At 38.8% G+C, this 15,114-nt stretch overlaps 1 protein-coding gene across 1 annotated transcript in view; it reads right to left on the bottom strand.

The window, feature by feature from the left end:
* Window positions 1-15,114, bottom strand: part of STAB2 (stabilin 2) — a 197,896-nt gene that overhangs the window by 130,204 nt on the left and 52,578 nt on the right. The window contains exons 9-12 of the mRNA XM_089651824.1: window positions 10,044-10,177; window positions 9,819-9,949; window positions 7,448-7,527; window positions 4,838-4,987 (exon numbers count right to left, since the gene is read on the bottom strand). Coding sequence (XP_089507950.1) covers window positions 4,838-4,987; window positions 7,448-7,527; window positions 9,819-9,949; window positions 10,044-10,177 — 495 coding nt within the window. The remainder of the gene's footprint in view (window positions 1-4,837; window positions 4,988-7,447; window positions 7,528-9,818; window positions 9,950-10,043; window positions 10,178-15,114) is intronic.

Below are 15,114 nucleotides of genomic sequence, written 5' to 3'. Positions count from 1 at the left end.
AATAGGGAAATATATAGATTTGTCTCTTAAAGATATGGTTCCTAATCTTCCCTCTTATGTAAGGGATACTAAAGATGTGTTGGCTAAAATTGAAATATGACTATCAATGAGAATTCCATTCTAGTGGGAATAGATGTGGAATCACTTTACACTTCTATCCCACATGAATGTGGTGTGAGATCGGCTTCTTACTTCCTTGATAAAACATACCCTACTTTGGGAGGACAGAATGAGTTTATTAGTGAGTTGTTGGATTTTGCATTACGACATAATTTTTTCCAATTTAATAATACCTTTTATCAACAGACTAGAGGTACTAGTATGGGAGCACCGTGGGCTCCGGCCTACGCATGTCTTCATTTAGGTTTCTGGGAGGAGCAGGTTGTCTTCAGATCATCAAGATTTCTTGTTAATGTCCAGATTTGGTTAAGATATATAGATGATGTGTTCCTGGTATGGAGAGGAACATCTGAGGAATTAAAACTTTTCATGGAGGAGTTAAATCAAAACTCCTTTAATATCGGACTTACATATATATCTGATGAAAGATGTATCTCCTTTCTGGACCTGGAAATTAGACTTGAGAACGGAAGACTCCTCACAAAGACGTATAGGAAACCAACTGCTGCCAATACCCTATTAGAGGCCAGAAGCTACCACCCACGTTCACTGATTTCAGGGATTCCAGTGGGACAGTTTTTGAGATGTCGGAGAAATTGTTCGAACATTAATGATTTTAGGATGGAGGCTCAGGACCTCTATAGAAGATTTAGGGAAAGGGGATATTCCCACTCTCAAATTAGAAAGGCTCGGAGACGGGCATATCAAACTGACCGCAAGGATCTATTATCTCCCAAAAAGGATGAGAAGGTTAAATTAAGTGATCAACCTGTTAGAATGATAACCCAGTTTGGAGCCCAATGGCAAGATGTAAAATTAATATTAGAAAAGCATTGGAAGATTTTAACTCAATGTCCCAAATTGAATAAGATTGTAGGTGAACGCCCCCAGATGGTAGCAAGAAGAGCACCAAATCTTGGTGATCTCCTTATCCATTCTGATTATCAACCGTTAAAACAAACAACATGGTTAAAATCACGTACTAAGGGGATGTTTAAATGTGGAAAATGACAAATCTGTAAATATGTGGACCGTACAGATTCCTTCAATGACTCAGGAAACAACACTCACTATAAAATTCAAAGTCTTATAAATTGCTCTACAGTGAGAGTACTATATATTTTAACCTGTCCCTGTAAAAAGATGTATATTGGTAAGACTAAAAGACAACTTAAAGTACGAATAGGTGAACATCTTAGAGATATTAGATCAAATGACCCTGAAAGCAATCTTGCTCAACATTATGCTAAATATCATGGAGGCAAATTGGATGGTACAAAAGTGAAAGGTTTCTATGCATTGCACTTTCCACAAAGGAGAGGTGATTTTGACAGAGAACTGCTTAAAAAGGAAAAATATTGGATATATAAACTTGATACATTGTACCCAAAGGGGTTAAATGTGGAATGTGATCTCCAAGTATTTTTGGATAAATAGATCTACATAGTTATGTACCCTTACATTGCCATATGTTGGCTAACCTATGGCATTTTTCTGTTTTCACTAATGGTTGGATTATATGCTAAATAATTAAGGTAAACCTTTTTTGCTTTTGGGAAAAATATTGATGACCTCATGGTATAAATTTGAGTACAGTTCCAAAAGTGTAATAGGATTGACTGTTGAGCTAATTATGCTCTTCTCTCTTAATAATAAGTATACCATGAAATGGGTATTTGAAATCTAGGTATCTTTGGTAAAATAATCCATAGTGAGATTCCTTATTCAATACTGCCATCTTGTGGCGGCTCTGTGGTAATTCCTATTGTATTTTTAGGAACTATTGATTTTGAGTTTATGAATAGGCCTGGTGATTCTTTATTAATATCGCCATCTTCTGGTGTGAGTGTGGTAATTTTCCAACTGATCAGTATATATTTAATCTATGATCTTTTTGATCTGTATATGCATTGTTGAAATTGCCAAGCCTTTCCTCTCTCGGATATTTCTAGTCGCCTGTCTTTTTAATTGAATTTAATAATGACCAGCAGCTGTGCTAAGTATTTAGCCCCCCCTTTTTTTCTTCCATTGGGAATAACTGCAATTTAATTTTTGCATAAATGGGTGGGTCTCAACCCACTATAAATAGGAAACTGAAATGCAGGTGTCTCATTGGTCCTGACGAAGCTGAGTGAGATACGCCCATCGGCGAAACGCGTTGACGTCATACGTCAGATACGTCACTTCCGGTCATGCGCACTAGGTGGAACGCACGCTGACCTACAAGGAGGAAGCCATCTTCACATGCCATGAGGCAAGCCTAAGCAGCACAGGCGCCAAGAAGAGGCCGGAACCCGCGGTATATCGGCCGATGTCAGCGGTGGTTCCCTGGCCTCCCTGGCCTTGTATGGCAGTACTTATGAAGGACATCTTTTCCTTTCCTATTATCCATTGCACAGGTGGTGAGTGGACTGTTACAGGACAATAGATAAATGGTTCTATGTGACCTAGATGACCTATACATCCTATATAGAGTGAAAGCTCTTTCAGTGACTTTCCACATATTGTTTGTTTCACTACAGGATGGGGACATCATGGTGCTTTACATAGGAAACAAGACATACCACGTGTATTTCAACAGGCAGAAGATCTATTGGGATGTGTCTTGTGTTTCTTACAGAAAGTGGTGTGTAGTCCACATGTTGTGGTGAAGAAACCATTTCAAGCAGTGCGCTGCGTTTTGCATCTATCCCTCCATCCTGGTAACAAATGGGGCATATTCTCTTTTAAAAGCCCTAGGAAACAGCTGTTTATATCACAAATGAATGGGCCCCAACCACTTGTGCCGGCATAGGAATGTACTGCATAGTATATATATGATATTTATCTTTTGTCTTATACAGGCCTATAGGCATGCCTTTCTTTTTGACACACACTGTGCTTGCTGCATTGCATACATGTGATATTTATATCCATAGTATAATTTTTTGAAACTCCTTGTTTGGGATATAACCAATATGGTAGTAGCACAGTCTACATATTTCTAACATGTTATATTGAGTACCTATGGTATAATATTTTGTATACACCTCCTTGGGAAGTGTTCACCTATGCGCCAGTGCTACTAAGACTTTAGACTCTAGTAGTCATTGTCTTGGTGGCACATGCATGTAGACCGGTCTTGGTGTCATTTTATATGGTTTTAGGTCTATGTGTATTGTCTCATACTGAGGTGATGGTAAACCAGGGCGATTGCCCATATGTCAAATTTGTATGTGTAATAAAGCATAATTTTTGGAAATTTTTCTGAGTATCACATTCTGTTCATAATGTAGCCGCTTTTTTTGTGAATCTCTTTTCACAACCCTCTTTTTTATGACTGCTTTTACTTGCCTGTTTTTTCTGTCCCATTTTTCCGGGTTGTCATTGGGTCTGTGTGTATCTAGTACCTGCCACAAGTCATCTTTGGATAACAGCATTTCAAGCTTAAACTTCCATAGCTGGTAGTTGGTATTGTTGAGCTTTGCTATAGTAAACTTGATATCTGAAGCACTTGCCATCTTTCAGTGAATTGGATACAGCTCTTGTTTCCTCACACAGGATTTGGTAGGATTGTAAATGCAGCACTTACTTGCTTGTAGTTTTCCTTTTTCCAGTGTCTGGAGCTGGGCCCATAACCTGTTGGTTATGTGTTAGAGAAGACACTGGTAGCTTGTGAGGAGGCAGAACTCTGTTTTACATGTGTGGCTTAAGTTGCAAACATACAGAACACATTTCAGCAGACATCTTGGTTTTGAAGAGAGGAAGGAAGAGAGAGAATCAACAAGTTTTACACATATGCACAACTAGAAACCTTAGTGTACAGTGCCATCTACTGGTCAAGTGATATTAACACACAATACTATATAGTACATGCTGTTGTATCTCCAACAGTCAGCATATCACATTCTTGTTTTGTTAAAAGATTTACTTCAAATGCCCATTTAACCTTCCTATTTAAAGCCTCAACTAATTTAGGGAAGGGGTTCATATGAAGTTTACAGTATGCACCAGGTCTAAAAAGGTACTGAGCCATTTGTTCTCTCTAATATTGGGCATTCTCCTAGAGGACGTTTTTAGTCTAGTGTGTCTTTTCCATTTATTGGAGGTACACTTTTCAGCAGATTCCTTCATAATGAGGGCCTCATCTAAGAGACTTAGAAGATCTAAGATCTGTTCACCGTGTCCATGTCCAACCTCTTTATGATCCATGTGATCAAATAAAATATTTTTGTAGCTATTGAATGCAGTTATATTACTCCACTTGGATTTTCAATTAACCACTTTTTGTAGGCAGTGTTGCCCTTGTCATACTGCCATATTTTCTAGCTTGATTTTATACACCTGTGGACATGGATGTGATTGAAACACCTGAAACTAATGATTTGGAAGTCTGTCCCAATACGTTTGGCAATATAATGTATATAGTTATATAGTTTAATTTAAGTTATGTATTTAGGTGTGTGCCTGGAGAAAAAAACAAAAATCCAAGTTTAGCAAATCATGCAGTCACCAATTAGATCTTCCAGGCTATGGCTACCTGTGGGGTAGCCACAGACAAGCTATAGCTCCCAAGGCCAATGGATTGGTAAACATCTGCTTATTATTATAGGTTTCCTGAGCGCTGCACACATTGCAATAATCAGCTGACAGTGACATTGGTACACGTTTGGTTCTTTGATCTTTTTGATCCTAAACAACTATTGGGCAGTTTATGCCCATTCCAACATGCTCTTACCGTGTCTCCAGCAGACACTTCCCCTGATTTTCCAGTTAGTGTATAAATTAAATCTGTGCTGGTAAAATCTTCAGCATTCAGTTGGCCAGCAATCATGTGCAGCTTGATAAAGTACAGCGTGCTCTCTTTGTTCTCAATAAGGTTTTTTATCTGGAATGGAAAAGTAAAAAAAGATTTTATAGCAACATGAAATGATGTTTTGTAACTCAACAATAAGTAGTTCTATTAATATTAGTTTCTGAAAAAGGCAAAATGACTCGTACGGTCACCAACCTGACTTTACAAACGTTGCAAGTCATCATGAACATGAATATCCATGTATTCAAGATCCATATAACTGTGTCATACTGTCATCATTACAACCCAGCAAGGATAACAAATTAATTTATCCCAAAGCTAAAAACTCCAGAGAGGCAGCTAAATAGGCAGGAGAAAAAAAATATACTGTATGGTAGCTGATTTATCTGACATTTTGAAATTCTGTTCAGCCATTCATGAAAGTCAGCAGCATCTTTGAATAACCGTTAATTTTGTAATGTGAAACGTGGCTTTCTTACATTCCTTTTTTTATATAGTCATGCTGTATGGCAGTCTGATTTGGAGGATATGTATTGAATGTATACTTAACATGTTGGTTTTATTAGTTTATTTTTCTTTTATACATGTATGTTATTTAAAGTGTTACTAAACCCAGGACCCGGAATTCACTATATCTGGTCTTACGCAGTACACACCACATGGAAATGCAATTATTTTAGTAAATATAAACTGCTAAATACCTTTTCTCATCAGCAGTTAGAGCAGTCTTGTGACTTATCAGTGGCAGAGCACTGGTTAAAGCTTGTAGGAGGAGTTTTCTTTCTGCTCTAGGAGGATGCAGAACCCCTGACCCACTGTCTGGACAGTGCTGATTGGCCCATGCACTCTCCCAAGAAAAAAAAACTTCTCTAGCAATGTGCATCAAACTGAGCATGTGCAGAGTGTCTCCACACAATATTTCTTATCAGGAGATAAAAGGAGGACACTGGAAAAAGGGGAGGATCAGAGAAGTCATGATCAAACAGCATTTTTACACAAAGCAGAGGATTAACCTCTTAGGTTCCACAGTGAGTATAACAAGCATGCTTTACTGCATATACAGACTGATTTTACTGTTGTGAGCTTAGTAACACTTTAAGGCCTGGTCCACACTAGTGGCGGCCGTGCGGCTTGTGGTTGCGTGGGCTTGGCAGCCAATTCATTTGAAAGGGCTGCTGTGCCCATGTTTTACAAAAGAATGCTGGCGCAGGGAAACTGCATGGTCTTTTTGACCTTGCAGTTTTTCTGCAGTTCCCCCATCAGGATGAGTGGCAGCTCTGTCCATGTCATAAGAGCAGCTCGATTTGACTGCGGGAACAGGTGCGATTCCTGAAACCGCAACCAGAACGCACAGTGAGTAAGTATGAACCTAGCCTAAAACTTTTCTTGAAGAGGAATTGTGTGACCTCAGAAATGTATTGATTGTATTTTGCCCTGCTTTGTGCTACCAGTTGAACAATAAAGGCTTTAAACTATGAAGAATTTTTAATTTGGTGCTCTCTTTGACCTATCACACTTGGATTTCTCAACTTGGGTGAATGTCCTCTCCTGGGGCAGGGGGTCCATGTCATTATGGTGAGCTGCCGAATACAGGCCAATTGGGCTCAAGCAATGACTTTGTTTGTCACATTTCAATAAACTGTGAAAATCTGTGTCCCCTCTATCACTACCTGTTTGATTCCTGTGATCAAGGAAGCTCTGTCAGTCAGCATAGTTAAATCCTTGACCTCCACTCCAGTGGCAACACAACTCAGTGAAGAACAAACTCCCAGACTGGTGCGAAGGAGAAGCAGTACACAAATAAGGTCAGCCCTCTACTCATTCTGCTTTGAGCATGTGTATGTATCACAGCTTGACTTGACTCTTAGTGCTGGCCCAGCCTCTCCCAGTGTTGATGTGCAGGGGATCACAAATACCAATATTAAGGCGTTAACCAGTGTTTTCTAATTCTGCCTGAAACTTTGCTTTATTTTTTTTTTTTTATCAAATATTCTTGTTAAATCAAAATTCAGCCCTCATATTATGCAGATGCATATAAATGGTTTGCTTCTGAGCCTGTAGCAGCTGCATTACCTGCTGCAATCACTATAAACTTAAAGTTATCAAAAATTATCACAAAGGGGTTGATTTACTAAAACTGGAGAGTGCAAAATCTGGTGCGGCTCTCCATAGAAACCAATCTCCTTCCAGATTTTTTTGTCAAAGCTTAATTGAACAAGCTGAAGTTAGAAGCTGGTTGGCTACCATACACAGCTGCACCAGATTTTGCACGCTACAGTTTTAGTAAATCAACCCCTGTGTGTCATATATTACATATTGTGATTAGCTTTGGCTGAATCAGGAGAATCCAGCGAATAGTGACTTCCGAATTGTATGATTTCCTGAAGGTACAACAAATCTCTATGTAAATATTTAGCTGTATCAAAAATCACATATTCACTTGATTTGTAAATTGATTACTATATAAAAAATATGTAAAGCATTCATAATATGTATTTTATTATTGTAATTGGATTACAAAAAAATACTCACGTCTTTTGCTTTGATCCCTTTGTTTATAGGTACCAAGACAGTAAATGGCCCCAGTGAAGATAGTTGCCAAGAATAAGCCTCTATAGGTAAATAACAACAGGTCAAACACATTTATTACTTTTTTTTCTTTTTTTTTTCCAAAATATGACTTTTTTTATTAGAACAAATGTTATGTCATCTCTATCATGATATCTGATGCCTAGAAAGTAGCCAATTTAATGCCTGCCTAGAGGACTGAGCCATTTAGAAATCTGCAGAAGAGATACAAAATGTTTCTGTCTGGTTCCCTTTTGGTAATTTTTTGCAGCTATACAAACTGATATTTTTTACAATCGTTTTATCTTTATTTTACAGATAAACATTTTTAAGGGGTGCAGTTATACTTCGTTTGCATACATGCTGGGCTTTGTAATAAGAAGGCCCAGCATTACCTGTATGTTTTTTTGCAGCTTGTATAAATTCATTTAAAAAGAAACTTCAGCGTATGGGGGTGTCTGATATTCAGGTCTTTTTTTTCCATAGCACAGACATATGTCATAGAGCACAGAACAATTGTTTGAACTCCTTTTAATGGTAAAATGAAAATACTCACATTCTATATTTCAAATGTACCCGATTACATCTAAATAACATTTCAAAATGCATTTTTTTTTTACTGAACATATATAGCAAACCTGTTTTTGGATCTATGATTAGCATTTATTACTCACATAGTTTCAATATTTCATCTAAGGACTACTCTACACAGATATTTCCTAACTTCTTTCTTTTGTAGAAAATAATAAGCACAGATTTATTTTCCATTCTAATGTTTAAGGGTTTAAGCATGGAGAGGTTGAGTTACTAAAGCAGTGGAACATGTTCACTTATCATAATGACTAAGAAGAAACTAAGGAAAAATTCACTTTGCAAAGAATACTCAAGATTTTTGCTTTCAACATGAATGGACAATTGAAATGAACTCAACTTTCACTTAGCTTAGTGAATTTAGAGTTCAATAATCCAGTCATTTGTGAGCAAAAGTACTGTTCCTTGCACATGAATAGATGTTCTTAGAAAAGTGAATTTTCTCTTTGTTTCACCTCTTTGAAAGTGAACATGCTTTCCTATTTTAGTAGATCAGGGTCATTGTATTATAGTGACACTATGAATAAAAAAGTAAAAAAATAAAAATTCTATTCAAGTATGCGTTCTTAACTCAGAAAAGTGCCTTTTGTTGCTCTCAGCCTATTCCAAATCTCCAAATTCCTTTATTTTGCTGCTGTGATCCTACTTCCTGTTAGAGGGCAGCTACGTTTGTGTTCCATTGTCCCAATGCATGTAGGAACGTAGCCACCTTCTCTTTCTTGCTCCTGAGATGGACTATGGGCTATGGGAGCAGGGGCGTATTTACCACAAGGCAAACAAGGCACTTGCCTAGGGCGGCATTTTTTAGGGGGGCAGCACCTCCTCCCAGAAGAAGGGATGAAATAAGGGATACGCACGCCATGGGAACCAGATGGGATCCAAGAGAGGCTGCAGGCTGCTTGATGGTGTATGTAGAACCTGACTCTCGTTCCCAGGGATGTCTGGAGCTGTGAAGATGAGTGTCTTTCTCTCTATCGCGGGGGGGTAGTGGTAGGCTCTCCCAGGTGGGGGGCAGGGATGTTGTTGGTCATTGTCAGGCTCTCTCCGTGGGAGAGGAAAGGGGGGGTGTTGGTCGTTGTCCGTGGGGACAGATGATTTTTGTGTTGCCTAGGCAGCACAAGACCTAACTACACCACTGTATGGGAGTATGCAGCTAACGTGCATTGCTTGTTCCAAACAAGCGAAAGTGAAGTGGAAAAGGAGAGGTTTGGAAGAGAGTTCGGATGTTACAAGGAGGCAGAAAAACATAATAAGAAATGATTTAATGGAAAATAGGTTACAGGGCCATTAAGTAGTGCTTGTCTGTGGATTATGTTCGGAGAATAAAGATTTTTCTTTTAAATTAGAGGAGTGCAACAGGGTGCTTCTGCAAAATCTGGTACAAAACTATGGGTGCTTGGAAGAAACGTAATTGGCACACTCTGTAGGGGAGATTTACTAAACATGGAGGATGCAAAATCTAGTGCAGTTCTGCATGGAAACCAATCAGATTCTAACTTCAGCTTGTTTAATTAAGCTTTGACAATGAAACCTGGAAGCTGATTGGTTTTTATGTAGAACTGCACCAGATTTTGCACACTCCAGTTTTAGTAAATAACCCCCTGTGTGTCTCTTAGATCAATCACTGCAGTTAAAGCATCTTAGCAAATGCACCAGTGTACGGAATCCATTTAATGGAACAAATTCCCTTCGAATGAAAATGCTGGACATCATTGCTTGAGTTAGAACGAAAGCAAATATTTACCAAACAATGTGATGGCAGCGGACAGCTTTCCTTGCCATTGCCCTGATTCTTTATTAATTTCTTTCATACGCTCTAAGAGGTTTCCATAGCAATAAAATCCATCACCAACATAACTCTTCTTGCACGCACATCTGCAAAAATGTAATAATGAATTTTTATAATATACATACTTATACTTGTTACAACTATATGAGCTTGAGAATATCATCAGTCACTGTTACTTACTCAATTTTCCCAGGGGAGACAGTGCTGCAGTTGGCATTTTTACTGCATGTGTTCTTAGTGGCACATACATCCGTCAACTGACATCCAATTCCAGGCTGAAAGTTACTGTAGCCTTCTTTACATTCACAGTGTGACTAAAAAACAAATATGATTGCTTGGAATAAATAAACAACAATTATTCCTAAACTGCACATAAACATGATATGGAGTATGCTCATTAGATTCATTTCAGTAGGATTAAGTGATACTGTGATGTGTATAAGCAGTGAAAAAGATCACTATCAATAGAATATGGGGCATTTAATGATCAGACTGGTTAAACACCTTATTCAAAGGGTAATTAAACCCAAGAAGAGTAATGCAACATACTGCTGCTTAGATGTGGTGGCTGCATTAGTTTTCTTCTTACAAGCTAAGAACATAATCAGCAAGTACAGAAAATACTGGTAATCTTCCCAGCAATGCAGCGTTCTTGTCACTTCCTGCACTGGAAACATTTTTTCTACCTAGCTTTCTTCTGTAAACTTCCACTTGCCCTGCACATCATGGTAAACTGGCCGTAGACGGTTTGAATCTCATCTGGTTCAGCAGGGACTGGCCAAGATTTGAACCTTGTATGGGCAGGCTGAATGTACCCAAGTTGATTGATCAATTAACTTGAATACAACCAGTCTGTTGGATTTTACTTGCGATTATTTGGCTATAGTGGCTATTATAGCCGTTAGCAGCAATCACTGTGTTCTCCTGACAGGGACAGCTCACCCCCACTGGGAGCACACAATGGCTCCATGGCAATTCCCCCATCAACACTAACTGTAGTTAGTATGCTGTGGTTGCAGGAAAGTAAATCACTCCATCTATGGCCTGCTTAATGTAGCCGGAAAAATGTATGGCTCCAATTGCACCGCACACAAATCGCATGTAATTTGTACAGGAGTGCAGTGCAGTTCCTGTGCAAATCACATGTGATATACAGCACCGCATACATGTGAACCCAGGCTCAAGAAGGAAACCTGTAGCCATATGCACATATAGTATGACTGTCTGATGTCTGTGCTCTCTTAAAGTGTAAACAACAAAAATAAACAGGGCGCAAATGCCTAATGCATTAACTCCAGCACTTTATTAAAAGATGAAAGATACAAAATATACTCAGAAACCAAAAGGATTGAAAGAGGAATCCAGAGGTCAGTCCTCCAACCTCATAGAATAAACCGGATGACCAAACATAACTGATGCAATTCGGGGGGACTGGCCCCCTTCCTCAGAGTAACATATAGTTGGATCAGGGGCGGACTGACAACTCATGGGGCCCCCGGGCAATAGGGGATCATGGGGCCCCTGTGTCCTTGCCCAAACTCAAAAAAGCCTATGAAAAAGGTACCAGGGGCATCTCATGGGGCCCCCTACTGACCCCGGGCTCTCGGGCAGTGCCCGAGTTTCCAAATGGTCAGTCCGCCCCTGAGTTGGATATTGCTATGAGGATGGGGGCATTCCACCGCTATGTTCGCTCATCAGTTTTATTCCATGAGGTTAGAAGGGCTGACTGCTGGATTCCTCTATCATTCCTTTTGGTACAGACTTCCCCGATCTGAAGAGGGCTGCACTGCTATCATTATCTAGTCTTAGTTGCACAGTGGTCATTGTATGGTAAGCTTCCCTGTGAACTCTGAGTGTTGTGTGTCCAGTTTGTATTCGTCTATGTCTTTCTTTATGTATATCTTAAACTGCCCATGTCCTATTGAAAGGATTTTCCTTCACTTTCCTCCAAAGATGCAAAAAGAAGTAAAATGAATTCTTCTAAAAAAAAACAAGCAACTGTCCTCATTAGAAGGTTTCCCTTCACCATTTTGTGCCAGCTGTAACATTTTCAGATTTTCCAGCACTCTCTAAGAGGGTAAATGTCTACTATAATCCATAGCGAGAAAAAAGTTTTGGCTTCAGATGCACTTTAAGTCTTATATGAAACTGGATTTCTTATTCTGGTGGAAGAAAATGCATTACGGTATTTCTTATAATAAAGATTTGAAAGATCATTCAGTACATTCATATATACAGAGCTGGTGGGCTGAGTTGGCCCCTGGCTTCTTATAGTGTATGTCATGGATACGCCAGCAGTAACATTTCCTTGTCAATATTTTGGACTTTCTGCCCACCTGTGTATTCTCATATCTTTGTAAGTTCCAATTTCTCTAGCTGCATTCTTCATAATATAAAATCAGAAATCCAAAAGGAACAGGTGTTCAGATTCAGGAACTCAGACATAGACATATAACCAATAGAGTTCCCAAACAATATAAGAAATGGTCCAGTGGTTTATCTTTTCAGCATTTACCAAAACCTGAAATATAAATTTTTGGGTGGAATGACCCTTTAAGTCAGTTATCTTCCTTATAAGTGATATAACTGGCTTAAAACCAGTCTGAGCGCAATCCCGGACCTGTCAAGTCTAGAGCTACTTACCAGCTTCCCTTCACTCTTGGACCCTATCTTCCCACCCCTAGCTCTCTGCTACAATCTGACTTTTCCTACTGACTTTTACAGGCAATAAAAAAACTAAGTTCTTACTTTATTTAGTTATATTTTGTATATTGTAAGCTCTCAGTATTCCACTATGTACCATTCTACATTGAATGCTCAAAATTTACCCTTTTTTTAAAGTGAAAAGAAAACCTGTCTAGGTATATTTACTGGAAGTCATCTGCATTTGCATTAAAGCATGAAAGGTGTTTAAAGCAGAACTTACTGTTAAGCCGGATGGAAAATAAGTATACCACAATATGCAGTATAGTTCTTTAGGAAACAGGCATACCTCCGTTAACATAATTTTCGGTTTACGAATGAAAATCCATTGAAAATAATGCCTCGGTTTACAAATTTTTTTTGCAATACGCAGCGTTTATAGCGCCAGCACTGTGCCTTTACAGTGCACTTTATAAAGAGTTTTGAACAGATAAGACTTTTTTTTTACTTTTTTCTGATTTTCTGATCTCCAGAACGGATTAATTGGTTTTCAATGCATTTACAAATTTTTTTAAGCATGTCCCTGTACAGTATTTATGCCTTTAAAGTGCACTTTATAAAGAGTTTTGAACAGATAAAATACTTTTTTTTAAACTTTTTTCTGACCTCCAGATCAGATTAATTGGTTTTCAATGCATTCCTATCGGAAACCGCGTTTCGGTTAAGAATCTTTCGCAATACTAATCATCCCACAGAACGCATTAAATTCGTAAACCAAGGTATGCCTGTACAATTTTTTTTTAGTCTTCCTGCACCAAAATGTGGCTTTCATGTGTTGACAGGCTGTCCACTTTGCCAGGGAAGTTGCCAAAGAGCTTAGTGAATGAGGAGAAGCCCGGATGACTTTCATCATCGAATCATGTGCAAGCAAAAATATATATATATTTTTTTTTCCTGCATGTGATTGGTTATGCTTTGCAAGGTGAAACTTTACCTCACTCAATAAGCTCTGGGGCAAATCCAATTACAAAGTGAAACGTTCCTTACAAAGTAAACAGCCTATTTGCCTTTAGTATATCAACCACAATATGTCCTAGGGCTAAATTCATCATTGCACCCTGAGCACAGACTCTGCTGCATGCAGTAGTTTGAATACATCACAGTGCTTCACCTTCGATCACATATATCTGAACTATACAACTTTCTATAACAGCGCGGTATTCCTAGGTCACATGTGTATAACACGCAAGCCAAAATGTTTACACAAGCAGTTTGTTAAACATGATCTGAAAAAAAGAGAAAACAAGTGGCACACTTTAAGAAACTGTAGATATTTATAAAATATATTTAGGAAAATGAAGCATCACTTTCAAAAACAGACAGAAGGTTGATTGGGATAGCCAGGGATTGGACTAAATAACATGTTTAGCCTGGGATACATAGCCACAGCCATAAATGGGATTGTTTTTTTGCTATGGAATGAAATGACATATATTACTTGAACTAATCAAACAACAGAAGAAATCCAGACAGCTGGCTCTTTGTTCTCCTGCCAAAGATTAAGTCATTTCCCTATACCTGGATGTTATTTCTGTCTGTAAATGTGATCTACACTGATATAAATGATCAGAATGCCTGAGTATAATCACTACAATAACTTGTTATTATGCTTAAATGTCACTGTCATATTTCATCAAAGTAATTGCAACTTCTTTAGAATTCCAGGTCAGGCAAGGTGACACAATGGGTACTGAGGGAAAACAAGCATTAAGAGAATGTATTTCTGTCCACATCTAATGGCCTAGAAGTATGAACAAGTGCTCATGAACACAGGCCTAATAAAATGGTCATATCTATGCTGGATCTTGCAGTCCAAATATAGCAGAGACATTCAATGTACAAAAAATTAATGTAATGGCATGTAAACTACTTACAGTATGTTTATGCACATTTTCAAACATATACATCTGTACAGTATAGATATTTCTTAGATTGTAAGCTCCAAGGAGCAGGGCCCTCCTAACCCTCTTGTATTGAACTGTATTGTTGCTGTATTGTCTCCCGTTACATCATAAAGCGCTGAGCAAACTGTTGGAGCTATATAAATCCTGTATAATAATTAGAGATGAGCGAATCGAAGTAGGCGAAGTGGAATTCGTTTCGAATATTAGGAAAATTTCGATTCGCGTGGAATCCGAAAATAAGCAGACTTCGGATGCGCGAATCGAAATTTTTCCTAAAATGGCGGCGACATGTGCGGCGACGGAGCGGGGATGTCTGGGAAGGCGCGCAGACAAGGCGCGCTGACCCATAATGCATTCATTCATGACATGTGATCGCATTAGCCAATCAGCAGCCAGCCAGCCAGCACAGTGTAATGGTCGAGCTATAAATGGCGGCCATTTTAGAATTCTCCATTTGCCTCCAGTCATTCAACAGAGGCAGACCTGGCTGTATTCAGGGAGAGAGTTAGGGACAGAGAAACGTTACTTAGGGACACAGAAACGTTAGTTAGGGCCACAGAATCGTTACTTAGGGCCACAGAAACGTTACTTAGGGCCACAGAAACGTTACTTAGGGCCACAGAATCGTTAGTTAGGGCCACAGA

The sequence above is a fragment of the Staurois parvus genome, unplaced genomic scaffold (genome assembly GCF_062004578.1).
Source record: "Staurois parvus isolate SC_StPar_1 unplaced genomic scaffold, SC_StPar_1.0 ptg000025l, whole genome shotgun sequence".
Taxonomy (NCBI): domain Eukaryota; kingdom Metazoa; phylum Chordata; class Amphibia; order Anura; family Ranidae; genus Staurois; species Staurois parvus.
This window is presented reverse-complemented; position numbering and strand designations above follow the sequence as displayed.